At 39.3% G+C, this 16050-nt stretch overlaps 1 protein-coding gene across 8 annotated transcripts in view; it reads right to left on the reverse strand.

Moving 5' to 3' along the window:
• diaph2 (diaphanous-related formin 2) overlaps positions 1-16050 on the reverse strand; it is a 377012-nt gene that overhangs the window by 116560 nt on the left and 244402 nt on the right. For all 8 annotated transcript variants that reach the window (XM_070962307.1, XM_070962304.1, XM_070962305.1 and 5 more), the window contains one exon: positions 15292-15421. In XM_070962307.1, the coding sequence (XP_070818408.1) occupies positions 15292-15421 (130 nt within the window). The remainder of the gene's footprint in view (positions 1-15291; positions 15422-16050) is intronic.

A 16050-nucleotide genomic window follows, 5' to 3' on the forward strand; every position in this document is an offset into this window, starting at 1 on the left:
TGCTAGGTAACGTTCACCAGCTTTCACTAACTTGTTTCTGTTGAAGATTAACTGCAGAAGCAGAATTGTGATTTCTGGCACATCTTCACCTACCTCCAAGGTGCACAGAGAAGGGAAAAAGTCTGAGGAGGTCTAAACTAAGATGGACTGAAATCTAATGAATGTGTGTTAGTAACTTCATTAAACATTTACATAGAGGTAGAAATTTATTGGTTGAACTGTTTTCTTGTTTGCTATTAAAATATGTGCCATGATATGTGGATAAACTGGCAATTAGATAATGTTCAGCTCAGGATCTAGCATTTATCCTTCTGTCTCTCCCTTCATTTTAAAACAAAATTATGCAAATGTGTCAGCTGGCCCTGTTTAAATTGGTTTAAAACATGCTATGCAGTACTTAGTTACTGATGTTGATGATGAAGTTTTACTTTAGCATATTGGCAGCTTCCCAGAAAACACAGACTCTACTGAAACTAGTGTCATTCTGTGTTGACAGGTGTGAAGATATTTGGCTATAATGGATTTATTTTTCATGAAAAAAGTATCATTTTTGTATCTGAGTAAATCTGTCAAACACCAAATTCACAATAGTGCTGCCATATGACATCATTTGGCCTACAGAGCACAGCGGGTAGGTGACATCACCCTCTTTAATATAGCATTATTTGTGTGTTTAGTCTTTTTTCTCCCTGGCAACAAATATAAAAGATTTTGGTGTGGGAACAAGCCGCCATCTTGTGGGTAATTTTGTCCTAAAAAGTGACACCATGGTGGGGTCTCTCTATTTGACGAGGGTATAATCATTTCCTGAGCCGAAAGCAAAAGGGGTTGAGAACGATATCAGATTCATTACATGAGAGAAAAAACACTTTTACGGCTATGTGCAATATAGAACACTCCTTTCATGACAATTATTAATACCCTGTTCCATTTATTTGCAATATCAAGCCTCACTCCAATGAAGGTTGTCCCTCTGATCAGTATGCAGGCGACCTGGCTTCAAATCCTCAATTTCACATGCAAATGCAGTGCAACTGATTTAAATAATATTTGAATATGGATCACACAGTGTGACTCCATATCACAGAGCTGGAAAAAAAGAAGGTAGAAAATGCAAATCATCAACATGTAAGAGAAAGGTCATAGTCGGGACCTGTTAGATTTATTTTGGAAATAAAGGGGCTGGATGCTAAATTAAACTCATTCCATAAAGCCCGAGGACAAAATTAGAAGAGATCAGCGAGATTTACATCATAGAGGCAAACAAACACAGCATGGTCTGAAGCACACAAAGGAGGCAGTTTCTGACGTGAAGCTGGGTTTTGGCTAGTGTATACGAAACAAACCTGTTTACAACCTACATGCCAAAACACAACAAAATGAGAGATGAGTGAGTCTCCCTAAACTCCCCCAGAATACTGAGCCGCATCACCGTAAACGCTTCAGAGAGACACCTACACCTACTACTGCCGGTGCAATGGTTTATACACTAGTTAACAACAATATAGCTGTGATTATTCTGAAATTCATCTGTGAATAATGTCCTAGGACGGCAAGAAAAAGAAACAAGTGTGGCATATTGAGAGCGAATACCTGGAAAATGTTTTTCGTGATAGATACAGATAAGTATGGTCTTGGCAGCCCCTGCGAAAACCTACAAGTGGCTTATAAATGTTGCAATATTGGCAGTGACTGCCTATGTACTGCTATGTCTTAGCTCCTCTGGGGGGGATAAATCACGAGTGATGGTGGAATCTTCACACATAGTGCCATGCATTAACTTAAAGGTGCACAGGGGAGCCTACTCCCCTGGGTCCAGTAAAACTCCAATGAGCAGCCCTGCAATGTTCACTCCAGGCCATGCTTTTAAATTATATATTGATGACAGCCCATGATAAAAATGACCCAATTTGGTATCCAAAATCAATTCCCTCCCCCACTCACATGCAGGGGTTGGCGAAAGCTGGTCGGATTCTTATGACAGCATTTGAGCTGCAGACACGTTTTCTCAAACAGTGGTCAATAGAGGCAGAGACTGTGGGAATGAAAGGAGAGGAAAAACAGAGGCACTTTACCACAATGACCACCTAGTCAGTAAATGATCTGTTGCCTTTCTGGATAAATAGCACGTCCAGCATGATGTGTATTTTTCTCCATGGCATGGTGTGATGTGCGAGCACAGAGCAACACGGACGGACAGAACTATGATTGGCACAATAGATTAGAACTCCAGATTGCCTCACTTCTGATTAAAAAAAAATGATTGGGCTAGTGCTAATGTAAATTTTTAGAACAAATCTTCCACAACAGCCTGTGAAGGTCTGGAGAACATTTCTCTCTTCATATTAGACAAAATAAAATAAAATAAAATTCTGCCATTCATTTAGACATATAAGATGTCTGCTTCTGTAGCTAGCAATTAGTTGTGCAGGAGGCCTTGCTCTTAAGAGAATAATATCATAAGAGGATAACACCCATATGTACAGCAACACCAACACATAGACACACCATGCCTAATCTTTGAGAGACACTTAAAGCACATTTCTGCCTACATGATGCTGAGACAAGAGCATTAAGCTTTCACTTTCAAAGCAGTGAAAAGGATCACACAAACTCAGAAGTGATTTGAATATTTTACTTCTCTCCTACGTAGTCAATACTTGGGCTGCAGCCTAGAGTTTAGATTTTTTTTTTTTTTTTTTTTTTTTTTTAACCACTCTTTACCCAAACTGTCATTTATAAAATCAGTCAAGATGGGGTGAACTTCTGTGGGGCTTTCTTCCTATGTTGCCTGATTGTATTAACACTGTGCTGTCGTTTGTTTGACATTGTCCTGTTTTGTGAGAATTTTATAAAAAATAAAGTTATGTTCATTAGGTTATTAAAAGACAACATTTGGATCCTCACTGAGAAGTGAAATTAAAAATATATATATATTGTCGGCTAGTTTTTCAGTCTTCGGTCATTTCCATGAATTTTAATTAAGCCAGACAAAACCAAGTCAGTCATCCCTGGATTATGAAATTAAATTTCATATCCCCCTATTGCTGGATTTGAAAAGACATAAGACAAGTGGTCTGTGGAGGAGAACTTGGAAGAGCACTTTGGGTTAATGCTAAAATGAACGATTTAACAATAGTATGATACCTATTTGGCAAGCTTAGTCTTTTTAATATAGATCTCACCACTGAGCCATCACACAAGCACACAACATAAATCCTGAACAGGGTGGGCATATTGTGCTGCAGATTATGCTCTTTCAGTCAGTCAATATTAAAAATCCCTGCACTTGTTATTGTAAAGCCTCAACAGGGCCTTATCTGGAGGGTGCAGGGATCACCTCAGAGAAAACTCAATTTCCTGCTCATTTGTACAACAATCCTCATCATTATCTTACTTATCAGAGCGGGCTGACAGACGTGCTATCGCAAGTTTCTTCATGAAAGCAACTTTAAAGTTCCCTAATGTTCAGTAAAATGTCCTGTCAGTGACAGCGACAGCTCAAGAAGACACCACTTTTGTTGCTCAACAATTGTTATGACAGGTCAAAAGCGTTTTATCTGACCTCATGTTACACACTTTTATCAATACACGATGCATAGTGTAAATAAAGCTTTGCGATAATGGCCTAAGTGAATGCAGATGTCAAGCATTGTGATAGTGTGCTCAGCCAATCACTGGAGACCTGAAACACTGAGGAGTTCATCACCACGGTACCTATCAGTCAGGCTTTGTTACAGGAAGGGTTTTTCCCAACATGCTAGTAATCTCATGCAATCAGATCAACCAAAGGTTTACAGTGGGAACAGGTATTACTCGAGCCTTCAGGGAAGTGTTGGAGTACGTATACGATATTCTGAAGGACAACTCAAAAATAAAAACTGAAGAGTTGCAAAATAAGCTTAATTAAAATGTAAAAAGGTCTTGTTGATCATTATCATTAACCTTTCTGGGGGGAAAACAAACATGACTCCAACTATGTATCTGCGTACCACCTTCCTCCTATAAACGCAGCATGAGGTTGTTAGCAGGTGGTTAGCAGAAAAGCACTCTCCACAACATCACTACTTGCACTATTTCTGTGTCAAGCGATTGCCTGCTCATAGCTCCGAAGCTCTGCTGGATGTGGTGCACTTAGCAATTTATACTACAAGGATAAAAGGCAGAAAAATGGATTATGCTGCGTGAGTGGTTTGAGAAGTTTATAGGAACGTTTTGATGTGTTTTTTCAGCGACTGCTATTGGAATCCATTGAAAGTGCTGTGAAAGAAGCCGACTAGCTGTCATCCTCCACAAATGAGCGCTACAAACTTTCCAGAGCCACCATTCAAACCTACAGGGGGTGGCTATTTAATACTCAGAAGATTTTCATTGGAGTATTCCACTAAATTCTGAAATTAGCTTAAAAAGTGTAATTAAATATAAGATTTAAATGAAGAAACTGGGAAAGGTTAGAACTTTTTTAAAAAGGCATGTATTTTAGATGAGGTAACAAGGTCCAATTTTGGAAAAAAAAAAAAGAAAAATGGGTTGTGGTAGGTGCAAAAATAAACTGCTTGAGAGCTGTTAGCTACAGATTTCAACAAAGGAACATAATTTTGCTTCTTTCACTGCTCAGTGAAAGAAAAGCTTATGTTCTCTGCGCCATTCTTCAAGTGAGCAAACAACCTGAAATTTGAAAGTTACCAAACCCTGGATGGCTTAATGATCACATGGTAATGTGGATTTTAAAGGAGACGGGGCCAGTAATTGGTAATGACTTTAAAAGTAAACAGTTCTGCTCCCCCATGTTCCCCGGTACACCACGCGACATTTCCTCCACTGCAAACGCACAATGGCGAGCTACTTCTGCTCCCTGGGGTTTCTTCTGGGTCCTGAGTTCAATCACTGTAGTATGTCAGTAAACAGGACTTTATACTTGGCAGCGTTTGAAAGATCTGAGCACAAATGAAATAGTTTAAGTTCAGGTTATGCATGTGAACTGTAAGAGAGGCCAGGTTGTCGATGGGCTGTTGATGAATTCTGAAAATAAAGCAATTATCGTAATCTGCAGTGGTGGATTGTTCTAGTTATGAGTTAGTGGAGAAAAACAAGAGTTGCATTTGAAATGGAGCTTCCTTGTTCACCTCAGCTCATGGAACACTCCCAGCATGGGAAATGGTCTACTGTGACAGGCTGAATTTCTAGGCTGGCAAACAGCATTATTCTCATTCCTGGTCCCATTGTCAGCTCTCATTGAAATCTGCTGTCACGGACTGGAGCCTGATGCTAAGCAGGGCTGCTGGCCTCCCTGCATGTGTCTATCTCTGTCTACATTCATACTGGCTGGCCAAAGTGGTGATGTAAGAAATCAGAGGTGGAGGGAAAGAGAGATGGACAGAAAGGAAAAAAAGGAAGAAAAAGAGAGAGAATAGTTGTTTTGGTCTCACAATGAACTACTCATCCACCATGAAGTGAGTAAAGAAAAAAAAAAAGAAAACTCTCTAGAGCTCATCACTCATCCTGAGCTGGTGGAGCTAGACAGGTCTGTTTCCTGTTCCTAATATTCTTCATGACAGACTGTCCATTTAAACTGCTGGCCTCGCTGATCCTGCTCTATCACTTTCAGGGTCCAGGGATAGGTATACCTTAAACAACCAGTGAGGAAATTGTTTCCATTTCTAGGCACAGTGACAGCGTTAAGTTGGCCAATGGTTGCGTATACTTGATGTTACACTGGTGGGCAGATAAAACATTTTTAATAAAAAGGTATGAATTCAGTACTTATGACGCAGCAGGCTACAGAAACTTAAAATTCTGCCAGTGTGTCAGCCATCAACATTTTTCCTTTGTTTCTGCCTTCCACAAAATGATGTGTTGATGTGAAGGTGATTGTTAAGACCTGCAAACACTGAAATTAATCCCGGCTTTGGTTTGCCATGTTGTAAAAACCCTCTCATCACGTTAATCTGGATGTGCAGCAGTGCACAAAATATGCAGTCAAATCAACAGGAAATCTGGGTCTCAGGTCATTATTTGTGTATGACTGAAGACTGTGCCTTCAAAAATACAAGTATCCTTTGCCAAATTCCTTTGATGTATAAATGATGCGTTCTCAAACAAGAAAAGCTCCCAAGGAGTTTGCTTGGTGCTTAGGCACTGAAACACACCAAATGATAGATGGAAAGATGCCAACCTTGCACAAGCAGGACACTCCAACGTAAACAAACGCACAATCATTAACGGCACTTCAAGCTTTTGTGGCTGGACCAACACTGTTGGAGCCAGAAGCCCTAAACATCCGTCCACACTTCAGTGGACTCTACAACAAACATGGCAGATCACCGAAAAAGCAGAGTTCAAATGTTGTCATCAAAAATAAACCATTTTCCATCCACCAGAACTTTTCTTTTCCGACATCGATCAAAATTTTAGACCTAAGTGTATTGTCTGTGTGCAGCTTATCTACTCCTGCTGATTTAGCATTTATAGAATTTCAAATTTTTACTCTGGAAAGTTAGAGTTTAAAACTTAGAAAAAAATAGTCAGGACATTAAAAATGCATCTTGTTCACTAAAAAGTGATTTTGTCCATAAGTGAAAGCATCCGACTAATGTGGCTAATCTGTGTTGCATCTTAAAGGTCCAGTTTGTAGGATTTAGCGGCATCTAGCAGTGAGGTTGCAGATTGCAACCATCTGAATACCCTTCGCCTCACCCCTCCCTTGCAACCGTATAGAAGAAGCTGTGGTGGCCACTAAAAACATGAAGGGCCCTCTACAGAGCTGGGGTGTTTGGTTTGTCCATTCTGAGCTTCTGTAGAAATATGCAACATGGTGGACTTTGTAGAAGAAGAGGTAATGAAAACCTAACTACTCTTATTTTCAAGTGATGATACACAAATTAAAACATATTTATGAATATTTTATTCCATTTCTGCCAATAGATCCCCCTGAAGCCTTCACACTGGGTCTTTAAGGATGCTTTTTGTTTCTTCAGCATTGTGGGAGATTTCAAACTAGTGACTGCAGTTTGAAGTCATCTTGGATTCGTGCTTTTTCCTCTTCCTCCTTGCAGACCCTCTTAATCCCAGTCAGACTGGATGGGAAGCATCAGTGAGCTGCAATCTTCAAGTCTCTCCACAGATTTTCAAAGGGGTTTAAACCCAGGCTTTGGCTGGGTCTCTCAAGTACATACAGAGACAAAGCCACTCCACTGTTGTGTTGTATGTGCGATCTGGGTCAATGTACCGCTGGTAAGTGAATCTCCACCAAGTTCTGAAGTTATGTGCACTCTAGAGAAGGTTTTTGTCTTGTTCGTTATTCCCACAGGCACGACCAGCTTCTCTGCTGCTGGAAGCGTCACATGATCGTGTGGCCGCAACAGATGAAAGCTGCACACCATTAAAAATATCCCAGTTTTGAAAACTGTCTAAAGCTTTACCTACATGCAATTTCCTACTTTATAAATTGCAATAAACTTGAAATACTGCACATTCGTGTACCTCATACCACACCCTATTAACTCCCACGATTAAATGGCAAATGCAATTCCCATTGAGAATATTAATATGCACCTAAATCAGATTGTCATTCAATTATGTCTGAGGGAGAATGGAAAAGTTTGACTACAAATCTAAGAAGGGAAACTTCACTGAGTGTGAAATCGATTTTTTTTCCAAATGTTGAAATGGTCTGTTGTTGGTGTTATTGGTCGTCATCGTTGTGACACTCCCAATTTTTCAAGTGGCTGCATATCACAGCAGTGATGAAAGCTGCAAATTCAGAGAGCCAAGCCAGAGAGCCAAACCATTACTGAAATTAAAAAGAAGTAGCCAGATATCAAAATCGATGACAAGAAGCATGTCACTGCGCGCTGGCAAAGCAAAAAGTGACACTGGTCGAGGTCAGCGGACACAGGTGGTGCTATGGCTCATTTTCTCATGGGACTATCTGCGGCCTATAATTGGTGCTGTTACCCAAAAGGGAGAAAGAGCTGGCAGTGGATAACACCACAGAACCAGGCAAATAACCCAGAGAAGAACACAAATCATAATCTTTTTTTAAGAAAAAACAGTAAGGTTACCATGAGAAAATTTACACAATCAAATGATGGACATGATTTCCTTCTGGAAGGGGAAAACTTTCAGCTGATCTGATCTAAATAACTGTGTGTCTCTGATTTGACCAAAATAATCACTGAATATCTGTATTTTAGAGTTTGATCAAGATTTGGAAGAAAACTAGGAACTGTGGCACCAAAGAGTTATGAATTGTCATATTGTCAGTTATGTCTTCTGGGAAAATCAGAAGGTTACCAAGCAGGCAGGTGACACTCTGAATGATAATTTGGGTCAAACAGGCAGCACTGCATTTAACTAAAAGCCTCTGCACAGTTTCTCAAACATTACTGTGCATCTTTATCTATAGTAAGAAGTTTGGGACCGTTATTTGAATCAGAGAACAGTTTCAACACTGTTGCCTTAATAAATACACAAATGCAATTCCAAAAAAATTGTTGGGACACTGTGTAAAGCGTAAATAAAATCAATTTACAAACCAACTGTATTTACTGACAGCACTTGTACAAAGTGTTCCTGAGCCCATGCAGTACATGCTTCATAGAATCATGCGTTCACAAAGGGGTGAACCTTGCTCTATCCTTGCTTGAACCTTTCCATGTTGCCCCTTTTTTTTACCCAATCACGATGCTATCACCTGTTACCAATGAACCTGTTTACCTGTGGAATGATCCAAACAGGTGTTTTTGGAGCAGTCCACATCTTTCCCAGTCTTTAGCTGGTCCTGTCCCAACTTGTCTGAAACGTGTTGCTGCATCAAATTCAGAACACACAGATATTTACAAAAATCAATGAAGCTGTTGAGGTCAAACATTAACATTACTGTCTGGATGAAAATGATCAGTAAATGATCACATTCTGTTTTATCTATATTTTGCACAGTGTCTCAACTTTTCTGCAATCGGGTGTGTGTCCAGCATTCTATTAAGACACAGAGAAGCAGGCACATTATAAAGTTATTAAAACAGTGGCATAATGCAAAATACTACCCTCAGGCTAATAAAATAAAAATGATCAGCACCGGTGTACGCAGTGGGAATGTGACATGTCTACAAACGCTGATAATGACAGAATCCTAAAAGTTTAATTAAAAAAAATTACAAAATGATTTCCATAGATTTTTTTTTTTTGAAGAGCAAGAGTAAATATGAAAAAATAAACAAGCTTAAAAAGTAGGTCAGGTCTCTTTTAAATGAACAGTTAATAGCTTCCTTTAACACAAACAACATGTCTTGTTATGATGTCTATTAATAGTGCTTTTCAGCTAGCCGCTGGCCTCTTTAGTAACACAGCCCAGCTGCTAGCAAGCATTTTCAAAACCTTCCCAAAACTTCAATAACTGCGTGTTTTCTCATCACTTTTTAATTGTGAGTCAACACACATCAGCTGCGACATGAATGAACTTCATGTAAATCGTGACTTTCTTTCACAGACAAACACGTCTTGAGCAAAAAGCAAACACTCGTGCATCCACTGCAGTAGCACTCAGTGTTTGGCTGGAATTATGTCCATTCTTCCTGAAGCTTCTGCAGCTGACTTTAGTAAGATACCCTCCCTGGACTGGCATGAGGGAATAACTTCTCCCCTCCCCATGATTCCCTGCAACCCCATTGAAACCGAGAGACAAATGATCCCTTCTGTGTTACACCCCATCCAGAAAGGCATTTTGTCTACGTAATACAGAGCCAAGTGCTGCTAGGACTTTAAATGGGAAATGAGCACTGCTTTATTATGCTGCAGTGCCTTGAAATGAATGTGGATAATAGATATATTCACAGCGGTATTAATATCCTCAGAGTTCATCTTTTTTTTTCTCCCCTCATTCTCCATTTTCTCTCTCACAGGCTCCAAAGTACTTTGCCCTTGGCTATGCCTTATACTAAATAGATTTATGAGAACATTTGTGTCATATTTCCTCTTTTCCCGGATTGTCAAGACAGATTGTCAGTGCACCACTGATTGAGTGGAATCACCACGCAGACTTAGTTCCCATTGTCAGGCCCCACATATTCATCTCTGAGGGGGATTTAACAAGGCAAATTGGCCAATGACACTTCTCTCAAGGCTTTGCCACTGCTATTAAGATGAGGTCAGGGGTATGAAAATAGTGGATTCTAACACTGCATTTCAAATGATTATAGTCGCAATCTCCAGTAGTACATTTGTGAATGAATGCATATATATATATACACACACACACACACACACACACACACACACACACACACACACACACACACACACACACACAGTATATAATGTATATGATCTTGACTACACTCTTATTCAGTGGTGCATCATCCTAGAGGAATACATGATTAACTATCAACAAAAACAACCCTGTTATGTTCCAGTAAAATAAAATGAGTGCAAGGTGAAGGAATTGGAAGGTAGCAGCTAACCTGGAACCAAAGCTTTCACTCTTTATGAGAGTTTGAAACTGAATTCTTTCATTTATTAAAGTGTCTGGTCAGGGTGAAAAAAAGCTGATGTACGAGACATCGAGTTTTTAAAAACCTTCTGCACATTAAAATGAAGCTGCAAAATAATGGGAAAGAGAAGCAATCAGTATGTGGTGCATACAGTGCACCGAATCAGTCAAACACAGTATTGAGCGATCAGAGTGAAGAGAAATTAGCTGTGCTTCGAAATGTGATATCTCACACCAGTTTGGTACAAGAGTACAAGAAGCAATATTAAACCTAAGCCCATTTAAGGTTAAATTAAAATAGTAGATGAATAAGGAATACAGTGCATTAGGGCTGCATGGCACACTGATATTATTAAAAGTATGCAAACGGTAACATAAACCATGAGTGTGAATTCTATACAATTCTATAATTCTATACATATATAATGCAACTGATGCTTTCTGCTGCACTAATTAAAAAAATGAAGGATGTACATCTATATCTACATCTTTATCTATATCTATATCTAACTTCAGTTGGCAGTGATGTGATGCTCAGTGTGACCAACTGTTTTTTTTTCTTTTTTATGGGGGAGGGGGGCATTTTCTGTGAGGCCTGAGTCCCTTTGAGCTATCCAGACCTCCTTCAAATCCTTCATCCTTCAGAGTGATTTATCAGTAGAGATCCAAGATGACACGATGGCAGGAGGGGCTACCAATCCACAGAGATGGAGCTCACACTGAAATATGGTCGCATTTTGGACACATAGCCAATAAGAAAAGCAGAATTGGTTTCCACAGGTTAACGGCAACGGGTTACATTTGGTGATGAACTAACTCGGAAATGTTCAAAAAAAGGAATAACTGTTTTTATGAATAAGAGATTACTACAAAAATGTGAACATTTTCAGCTGCCATCAAAAGCCTAATTCATTCAGCACATTTTTTTTATTAAGCAAGGTTCTCAAAAATGTAAATTTTGATCCAGGGTGTTTTAATAATGGTTGCACTGGTCACCAGACTCAACTTCGTACAGTGCTCAATATCAAGGTTAAAGATATTCAATAAGCTGCAGATATGTGAGATGTCCCTCCACAAGCTCTACCACATTTAAAAGACTTGGAGTTGGTGAATGACAGTGATGTCTCTTCAGCAGCTCTTCACTGTCTGAAGAAAAGTGCTCCAGTAGATGCTGGTGAAAAACGTACTAGCAAACAATGCCAAGATCTTGTCCTTGTCTGTTATTCAGGCCGTAATGATTTTACCAGCATTGTCCAGTCAATTCTTTTGCGAGAATAAATAGAGCAGCATTTTCTTGACTTTCTCTGACCTAAGAGAGAGGCAGACCAACCATTTATGCGCTAGCTTTTCTTTCTGGAGGATAAAACTTGGTGAGCAGAGAACAGTTAGTGGAGAAATTGCAAAATCACTTAATATACCCAGACATGTGTATGTTTAAACATATCTTAAATTGGTATTTCATTAAGGTACGCTATGACCTCAGATGAGCATGGAAATTAATTTATGCCTCAGGACTCTGATGTATTTCCATGCTAAATACAATCCATGAACAGCTTTAGGCTGTTTTAAAGGTGCTGTACTGCATTTTTTTTTAATTCATGTATATTGAAGGATAAAAACAGCGATATTAAACAAGAAACTGTAACTATATACCTTCACAGTTGGCTGCACAGTTCTCTACTGTATATGTAAATACACAGTTTGTTTTGATAATAGACACATGTTAGAGGTTTTAAAATTGCTCTCGCCTTGCATTGAAATACAAATACATAAAGATAATTACATAACAATACATTTTTACTGAACCCGTGATCAAAGAAACTCATCACAGAAAATTAAGTATTCTGCCAGTGGAAACAATGGTTGTTCTGTTTGTACCAAAAAATAATCACTTGAACCTTTTCACCAAATTCCATTAAAAAAAAATCTTTTTTGAAGATATGCTGTTATCTAACAACAACAACAACAAAAAGAAACCAACAAACAGGAGAGAAGGAAAAACCTGTTTGATGGAAGTAATTAAGGTGGGAAGGAACTGTCACTGCCAAGTCGACCAGATCAAGACAGTGAAGGCAAAATGCTGCTCTGTATTATACTCAGCAGGACCTCATTACAATACTTTACCTTCAAGACACACGTAGAGACACTGCACACAGCGGTTCACCTCACAGAATCACAATGCAATAGATGCAGGATAATTACAAAAATGTTTCCCTACATGTTTACAATGTGTTCAATCTAAAACGCCTCCACCATCACTGGAACAAATGACTGGTTGATTTCAAATAAGCCAGTCAATTACCCCAGTGAACATCTACTAAACAAATACTTATTTTCATTTTATGATTTCGACTGTGCTGATGCTGACAGGATCATTTCCTTGATATTTTGAGCTCAGTGTGGTATAGAAATAGGGGTGCTGAGGTAGAATTTAAAAGCATTTGAGCCTGAGTAAAATAACACTGCACAGACAGTAATTTAATTAGTACTGAAAATTAATTTATGTTAGTGTTCAGCCTTTATATGTTACTGTTTGAGTAAAAAAATCTGCAATTTTTTTAGCCTGTGTAATTACTAAGAGACCGAAATTTTAATGGGTCTAAAATGAATTTTGAATGTAAGATTTAGATCCTAAAAGTTTAATATTGAAAGATATATTTTACTAATATTATTGTTAAAAGCATGGCCCTTCTCTTTGTCCAGGTCCTATCTGGAACATGCTGCCCCTGCCTCTTTACATAATCAAATGAATTTTAATCAAAATTGACCTCGATACAGGTGGGCTTTGATACTGTCTGAATCCCCGGAGAGAGGGAAGGTCTCCACAGGGAAGAGCTCCAACGCTGGTCTTATTTAAAGTGAACCTCTAGCTTCCATTCTCACTCTCCTCTGCAGCCAGGGTAGTCCATAAGCACAGTGATTTCTCATGAACAAGAGAAATAATCATATTTCAAATAATCATCTGCTGTAGAATTCACAGAGATTCATTTTTAATTACTGTAGTAAAAAAATATGCACCATTTTGAATGGTGGTCAAAGAGGTGAAATAAAAACCAGACGATGGCAACATGGCAGGCCAGTTTCTCAGAGAAACAGCTCTGGAGGAGTGAAAGTCTGAAGCAGCCAATCAAGGGAGAGGAAAATTATCATTTCCAAGGGAAATTATCCAGGCACTGATTGCACTTATCGATGATGTTAACTGTACAACTACCAACTACTGTAGATGGCCATTTGATTGCATCTGAATCCCCAACATCGCTGTCAGTGTCCCTTTAAGTCAGCCCCTCCCCCGCTCGCCTCTGACAGTCCACAATCAGAGATCACATGCATGGGAGACAGGCTTTAGACAGGCTTGTTCATATGAAATTTATCACCCAAAAAGCACAACAGTGCTGTGATTTTTTTCATCCTGTCACCAGTGAGAGGATGAAGGTTGTATTGTCAACTGCTCCACTGTCCTGTGTGATACTGTGTGTTTGTTTTAATTTAATTTCACTGGATCGGTGTATTATTTCCTTTATGTAGTGTGAACGTTAAAGCCAAAATGAGTAGGATTTGTCAGTTGCGGTTTGTAAACACATCATTCAAAATTGGCTGCTCCTCTCCGCCTCAACAACACGAGAAGCGCACGCCCCCTGACCGCAGCTGCCAGATCCAGCGTACCACCTCGCCAGCGGGTGAAAGCCAACCCCAGACTCACTCTCGTTTTGGAATGAGAGAAGGATCTCTGGAGAAGGATCTGGAGATAGTGGTAAATAATTGAGAGATGCTCTACTGTTCTACAGGCAGTAAAAGCTTTGCAAAGACCCAGGCCTCTGATCACGATGTTCTCCTGTGCCTCAAAATAAATCTAATAAAATCGATTTTTAGAGGATCGTTAGCAGAGATTTCAGCTGTTCTCATACTGAGATTTAACTTGATAAAAACGCAGTCAAATATAGGAAATAAAATGTGTGAGGAAAAAAAGCAGTACAAAAAAGAAGATTTGAAATAGTGCAGATTTTTTAAAAATAAGACCCCTGGCTTATTTAGCCATGGTGAGCCTGCCTGAGTCTCAAAATGTAAACAGGAAGTCTCCTTCATTGTTACAGCATTCCACTGAAAACCCTGTTTAATTGGATGTGATGGTCAGTGAAACAAGAGAAACAATGTTGTCCCAATGTTTGCTTTTTTTTTTTTTCTTTGCATCCCTGCTCCTTCAATAGTTCCTGAGGGGTTTGTGCAAGAGACATTTATTTGCTGGTTTCAGTCAATTAACTAGCATCTCCTTCATTTCCACGAAATGACAAAGTTGATATAATTCAAAATTTGTGCATGCAGACATCTAAATATATACAGCGCACAAAGACTATTCAGTCCACTTACACAATGGCTGGCAGCCTCAGTCAAGTGCATAATTAGTTGAATTAGATTAAATAACCAATTACGAGACTAACAAAGTAAATAAGCCTGCAGGGATTCCACCAAACGCTTGAGAATAGAATTAGAGTGGAATTAGTTTATTGACAGGCTGAATGACAGTGTGGTCAGACAAACAGCTCTATTCCTGTCACAAAGACGGAGTGCGAGCTGCTGTCAAGGGATGAAATAGATAAGGGTGAAAAAGTGAAATAAATTAATGGATATAGGAAAAGCTTAAAAAAAGTTACAAACATTTGTGGGCATCTTTTGGCAGTTGCTTCTCCCACAGTAAAGACCGTTAGCTGGGATTCGTCCGCAGCTGATGTTTAACTTTTCTAACGCACATGTGCGTCCGACCATATTTTGCACTGGTCTCGAGACATACAGACACAGAGACATACCTCTGCTGGCACTCTCCACGTGCTCCAGTTCATCTGGAAACCTCAAAATCGCTTTGTGATTCTCTTCACACTGCTCAGCCAGGAAATGAAGAAGCGTTGTGTTCTGACTGATGGATTTCGTGTCTCGGAGCTAAAAAAAAAAAAAAAAGAAAGAAAAGATGTGAAATGTGAAATCTGCCTAATTTGTTTTCAAGTAAATGCATCTGTGTCTCCATGATGGAAACAACAATGAATGCAAACAAATTTAAATAACAAGCATAACGTCTGCCCTCTCAGAGGGACAGTCCATGGCCGTCAGCGGTCCATGGCCGTCAAGATAACAAGGACCCTCATGTAAGAGGTACTAGTTAGCGGTTCAGTCAAGCTCCATCAGATGAAGGACTGGATAGAGGCACAGCACATTAGGAGGAGATAAAATAAAAATGCATTATGATGTTTTCACATCCAATTACAGCCGGCTAAAAAGAAACAAACATGCACACATATATACAGTAAATACAGTACATACAATACATACAGTACATACACAGATAACATGATACCACACCCATGAGAATAAATGAGAACAGTGAGGCAGGAAAGTTTTAATGAAAGCACTGCACTGTGTTTGCCAAGTATATGTTGGTGTGTGTGTGTGTGTGTGTGTGTGTGTGTGTGTGTGTGTGTGTGTGTGTGTGTGTGTGTGTGTGTGTGTGTGTGTGCGACTGTGATCATACACACAAGCCAGAGTCTCCACATCAGTGCATAGGGAACTTGTTC

The sequence above is a fragment of the Chaetodon trifascialis genome, chromosome 5 (assembly GCF_039877785.1).
Source record: "Chaetodon trifascialis isolate fChaTrf1 chromosome 5, fChaTrf1.hap1, whole genome shotgun sequence".
In the NCBI taxonomy this organism is placed as follows: domain Eukaryota; kingdom Metazoa; phylum Chordata; class Actinopteri; order Chaetodontiformes; family Chaetodontidae; genus Chaetodon; species Chaetodon trifascialis.